Source organism: Glycine max, chromosome 13 (assembly GCF_000004515.6).
Source record: "Glycine max cultivar Williams 82 chromosome 13, Glycine_max_v4.0, whole genome shotgun sequence".
Lineage (NCBI taxonomy): Eukaryota > Viridiplantae > Streptophyta > Magnoliopsida > Fabales > Fabaceae > Glycine > Glycine max.
In genome coordinates this window covers 18,808,076-18,814,718 of record NC_038249.2, presented here as the reverse complement: position 1 = coordinate 18,814,718, position 6,643 = coordinate 18,808,076, and the positions used below count along the sequence as shown (strand labels likewise).

Here is a 6,643-nt window from a genome sequence, read left to right as displayed (position 1 = left end):
GTATCAATTATTTTTCACTGTATTTTTTAATTTATTTTAATACTACTAATTAATTTTCTTATTTTTAAATCCCACGAATATAACAAAAACAAATATCAATAACACATAAATTTAATTACAAAATTACATACAACGTAACTAAAAACTTGTACTCTAATTTTATCCAATTTTTTTTATTTTTCTTTAAAAAAATTAAAAACAAAATTTTAAAATTTAATTAAATAAATAATTAATTTTAAAATTAATTAAACAAAATTTTATATAATATAATATTTATATTTTATAAAATTTTAAATTTAAAAAAGAAGGCCACTTAGGAAGTCGGGGTGGTCAAACCCAACTTCCAACTACCATTAGAAAACAAGTGTAGATTGGGAATAAAACTAAAAGCTAGTGTATATTACGAAATATCTGGAGAGAGAGAGAGTGTGCATATACGAAAAAAAAAACTGGTTCTATAGGGTGTATTAGTGCGATAAATCCTCAATATTCAATTCATACAAATCAAAAAAACTGAGAGTAAACTAGCTAAATTAATTAAATTTAAAAAATTTAAGAACAAATTAATTTTTAAAGTTAATTTTAAATTGCTTAATAACTGACAAAATGGATAAATAAATTTATTTTTATATTAAGAACTAAACTTATTTATATTTATAATTTGGACTTGTCTAATCAACCCAAGTGAAAATAGGATTAATTAATTTTATTTTCAATAACCAATAGAAATCATACACTTATCCTATTCTAAATTCTACCATTAATGTAGTGATTATCACATTTATATCCCTTTTCTCATTTTTTTTTTACAGAATCTATCCATATTTCTTTCACATGATTTATGTGTAAAACTAAAACTTTATAATTATACATACAATATATATGTCATATATTTTCCTTTATCTGATAGCCTTTGTAATTTTTATTTTATTTATTTTACAACTTACATTTTTTATACTTTTTATCTATAACTCACAATTTTTATACTTTTTAGCTATAACTTTTAATTAAAAGTTTTACTCGCTATCTATAATTTTTAGTTCACAATTATAGTCTTTATCTATAATTTTTAATTAAAAATTATAATAAAAATGTTGGAAAATATTTAAAAGTATTATACTCTTTTTTGCAAAAAAAAGTATTATACTTATAAGTTGTATAATAAATAAAATAAAAATAACAAAAGGATGTGTGATAAAAGAAAATATATGACACATTTATTGTATGTATAATTCTAAAGTTAAGAAATATTTTAAATATTATGAGAGAAATTAAGAATTCTGTAAAAAAAAATTAAGAATATATGTGTTAAATATAATAATCATTATAATAATGATAGAATCTATAATAAAATAAATGTCGAATTTTTATTGGTCATTAAAAATAAGACTAATTAATCTCATGTTTTACTTGACAAATTCTTATAATTTTAATATCTAATTTAGTTAACCAATTTTTTAGAGCTACGAGAATGACAAATGCTACTCCCCCATATAATTTTGTATTTTTATGTAGTGCGTATGTCATTGCTAACGTAAATTGTGGCCCACGTAAGAAACAATTTACGGTGGGGTTACGCGAAGATATATTATATATATGCATCTTCTTTTCTCCCACGCCCATTGCGTCAATTCACGGAGAGGATGAATTTCTCAATTCTCATTGTTGCTGTAAAATTAAAAGAAAAGAAAAGAAAAGAAAAGAAAAACAATTTCACTTCAATCATCACCATATGCCACAAAACCATAAACTTTAGCGTTCCGTTTATTTTAAATTAAATAAGAATAGTTTTAATTTTAAAATATATACTTTAATTGTAAAAAAATATTTATACTTTTAATTTTAATTTACTTTCAAATATATGTATAATGTAAAAAATTTATTCTTACTAATAAAATAAACGGGTAACATTTATGTGCATAGCCCGTCCACACAGTATTATTTACCCCAACAATGAACGCGAGAGAAAGACAGACTACAAAAGTAAATTGGTTAACACATTTATATGTGCGTTTAAAGGTATATTTTAATTTTTGTTAAAACTTGTATCCTTTTTCTTTTTATTAAATGTACTTTATCATATTTTAAATATATTATTTATTTAATGCTTTCTTCTAAATTTAAATGAATTAATAGGAGAACATAATATTATTTTTTATAATTGATTGAAAATATAAAATTAGCAATATAGTGTATAGTCATTAAACTCTTAAGAAAAAGAAGAAAAAAATCATGCACAGATCCTATAAAACAATTTTCCATCATTGTCTAATTGCAAACATTTTTCTTTAACAGGTCGTAAAATATCATTTTACGGTACAATTAATGATTCCGAAATAATTAAAAAGCGATTACTACAATACAAAGAGACAAATTCATTTTATTAATTTCACAGTAGAAATAATTGTAGGATACATTGAAAGAAATATTGAAAGAAATTTGTTTGATGGACACATCTTGTGTGCCATCTTAATATAATCTTCTTTTTGCTGGAAAATAATTGAAAGAACCAAATAATGTAAGCACACAAAAAGTAGAGAAGCAATTTTATTGTGAAAAGCCCAACACATGAATCAGGAATTGGCAGATTCAGTGTCGTCATTGTAATCTGAAATCCGAGAAATTTTCCTTTGCTGGTGATTGGAGACCCATGAGAAACATCCACTTGATGTTTGTTCCTTCGAACCCGTTTTGGTTGTTGAAATCTTCATGTTGGTGTTTTTCTCTCCCTCTTCTTCTTGTGCTCTCTTTTTCATTTTTTCCTTGTAGAGCTTCCTCGTTACGTATGCTTCAGCGAAACCATATCCTAGCGTTGCCATAACCAGTTAGATTTTCTTTTTTTTTTTGGAATCAGTGAAATATAATTCAAGGTTTCTGTGAAGCAATAACGTGAATGGGTTTGCTTTATATAAACCTCCAGCTTGTGGAGCAAGCATATAATAGTGGTCAAATCTGGATGAACAATGAATTTAATTTCGGAATTTTCTTGTGTTTCAAGGTTTGGATGTGGCCGGCTTGTAGGACCATTCATTTTGTCGCGTTTCCCTTCTTGCTTTTTAAGGGAAAAGAATATTAAGTTCTTCAATATTATTATGGTCTTTATATTTTAATCTTAATAGTGATGTTAATTCTCTCTTCTAAATTAAGAAAATTTGAATATATGTCTTAACATTATATAAATGGTCAATACCATTATATGTGTGGTCATATATTATTTAATAATTTCTCGATGAATGTAATTAAGGGTATATTTTGTTAAAACAATATCTTATATATTTTTATTAAATGTATTTTATATTTTTAATGTATGAAATATATTTACTTATTTATTTAATGCTTTCATCATAAGGAAATAAGGGAATTTACAAATTTAATTACTGAATTAGTAGGAGAATATAATATTATTTATTTTACTTATTTCTTTATCTTTTAAGGATGAAAAAATAGATTATACATTGATTAAGAGTATAAAATAATTTCATACCATTATTTAATCATAACACATAATATATGATAAGTTTGTTAACTTCTATGATAATTATCTTGAAATATAATTTTTTACTAAGGTCCCTTTTGGACTGTTTACCAAAAATTTACAAATCGGACACCTTTTTTTAATGTTTCCACCTATCAGACATAATTAGGCAAGCGATTCTCTTTCACTCCTCTATAAATTCTTGAAGCATTAAATCAGTTTTCCCACTACTCTTTTCAAAAGCTTCTCTTTGATATCAAGATAAGATGGAGGTTTATAGCCAACCTCATATCTTGCAACCATGTCACAAAATTTTGTAAAAGTTGGATTTTTAATAACATTGAATGGAATGAAACTTGTGTACCAAAATTGAGCACATTGGTCATCAACTTTATCTTTGTCACCTTTTTTGTACAATTGATTTAAAGTTGCTTGAACTCCCTCACCACTAGCTTGAACAAATTTTTCTTTTTCTCTTCCTTTGAAAGCAAACATCATTTTCCCTTCTATTCCATTTTGAGTGGTATTTGTCTCCACCCCCTCAGTATGTATACCTTCTTCATGAATACTATTCAATTTTCTTTTCTTCTTTGATGCATTAGAAACCTTTGCAACAACTTTCATCATAAGCATTTTAACTTCTTTCAGCATCCAAGGGCAAGGTTCAAAATCCCATCTAATCTCAACAAGATGATGCTTGAATCTAAAAATTTCCCCATTGTTGGTCTTTGAGCAATAGTTACACTTAACTTTCTTACCATTCCCTAAAAAATTTGTACCATGTTTCCACCCAATATCAGTCTTATTTCCCGGAGCATTTTTGCTTCTAGGTCTTGAACCTACGAAGGTTGTTGCACCTGTGGCTATGGCTATATTGACATATGATGAATTTGATCCAGTCCCTCTCCCATACATACTAAACATCAAACATAAGAAACAAAAACAAATTTTACAAAATAAAATCACTACAAAACCAACCAACAAGTGATCACAAATTCACAACAGAACCAAATTAGTATAGACCCAAAATCACTACTAAATTGTACTAAATAAAATTAGTACAAAACCAGCCAATAACAGAACCAAATCAGTGATCACAATTCACAACAAAACCAAATCACTACTAAATTTTAGTTCAGAACCAACCAACAATAGAACCAAATTAGTACAAAACCAGCCAACAACAGAACCAAAATCACTACTAAATTTTACTAAATAAAATCACTACAGAACCAACCAAAACATAACCAACCAACAACTAAATACATCATTTGACGAGGGTAATAGGATTGGGACGAACCAACCAACAAGGCAACAATAGAACCAACCAACAACAAGAAGTTAGAGACTAAAGAATCTTACATGGTTACAACAGAGGAGCACTCAAGCCTTCAGTTGGAAGCAAATTGCAATTGGGAGTAAAGTGAAGCAAGCAAGTTGTGCCTTGAAGTGAAGCAAGCACTGCTTTCACCTTCAACCAAATAGTGATATAAGAGAAGATTCACGTGTTGTGATGTTCTGGGTTTGGAGGAAATCATGACTTGAAAAATTGAAGAACCAAATCACAAACTAGGAGAGATTGGGAGACAAAGAGAGAACATATGAAGCAAAAGGGATCAAGGACTTCGCGGCTTTGTTTTAGGGTCGTGCAATCGAAGACAAAATGACAACCCTAAACATCCAAATTTATCCAAGAAAAATAGACCAAACAACAAAGTTTCACGTTAATTTTTTTCCTAGTAAACTCGTTTGATTCGATCTAGACTTGCGAGTTAGCACAAGTTTAGTCCAAGTCTACTAAGTCCAGTCTAAGTCTGCTAAAAAACGAGTTTGAATGCGAGTTAACCCATGTGGATCAAGTAGAATCTTAAACTTGTAAGAGTTTATATGTTAACTCTAGAGTTTGACAACCATACATAGTAGTGGTTCGTGTAAGTCATAGTTAGCTAACGTAAATAGTGGCCATGGAAGCAATTACTTGTGGGGTTCTGTGAAGATATTAATATTATGGTATTTGCATATGTTTTTTTTCCATCATCAGTGTCATTCCCTTCATGGCTTCCACTATGTGTAACATCAACAATCTATACCTTCACTAAATGACAATTGATGATGTTCATTTCATCGGAAGGACAAAGTTCTCATATTTTTTTTAGGTTGAAGTTCACATGGTTGTTATACTAATAAAAGTAAAAAAAACAATCTCACTTCAATCATCACCATGCCATAAATCTTATAATATCGTTAATTTTAAAGTGAAATAAAATTAATTTTAACCATATCACATGAAATATGTATGCATAATTGAAATACTTAATTATCTTTCGTCTAGTAATTTAGCTTTTTTTCATTTTTGTCCCTACAATTTTTTTTTGTTTTAGTCATTATAAAATGTATTTGTATTATTTTTTGTCCTTAAAGTATTTTAGATAACATTTGTTTACTACTCAAAGCGCTAAAATCCTTTAAGGACGAAAAATAAAACAAACACATTTTAAAAAAATTAAAACAATTTTTTACCAGAACAAAATTGAAAAAAAATACTAAATTGTAGAAACAAAGAATGTATTTAAGTCTAATTGAAAATTTAATTGTTAATATACAATACACAGATGATATTGATGGACTCCCATTAAAGTATAGAGGATGAAGTTGGTATTTCAAATTTTTTTCTTTTTGTTACAAGGAATTTAATCTTTTGTGAAATGGAATTTTTATTTTATTTTTTAATGTATATTATAGTAATTTATTTTTATTGAACTAAATATTGTTAAATTTTCACACATTAACTTTTTTCATAAACGAAATAATTTTTTCTCACAATTCCTAACAAGTAAAATATTATATTAAAATATATCTTTAACTTTATACAGAACATTTTTATTTTTAAAATTATTGTTAATATTTTTATATAAAAAATATTTTTAATATTATCTTCATCATTTTATTTTTTTATTATGTTATTAATACGATGATCTACCGTAAAAAAATAATAATTAATTTCTATCGGATATTATGAGTACACACAAGATTATGAATATTCTTCATTCCACATAGTCCATTTCATATCCAAGACCAAGAACCATCAACTTTTTCTCATTGCCATCTCTAATCCGTGTATGTCTTCTGACTCTTTTGGGAAACCAAGAGAAACATCCACTTGATGTA

General features: G+C 26.9%; 1 protein-coding gene across 1 annotated transcript; it reads right to left on the bottom strand.

Annotated features, from left to right (window-relative positions):
- Positions 1-2,351: 2,351 nt before the first annotated feature.
- Positions 2,352-2,878, bottom strand: LOC100500309 (uncharacterized). Its single transcript, NM_001364516.1, is given in 1 exon segment — positions 2,352-2,878. A coding segment is annotated over 1 exon segment (246 nt). The 5' UTR covers positions 2,820-2,878; the 3' UTR covers positions 2,352-2,573.
- Between the last annotated feature and the right edge of the window lie 3,765 nt (positions 2,879-6,643).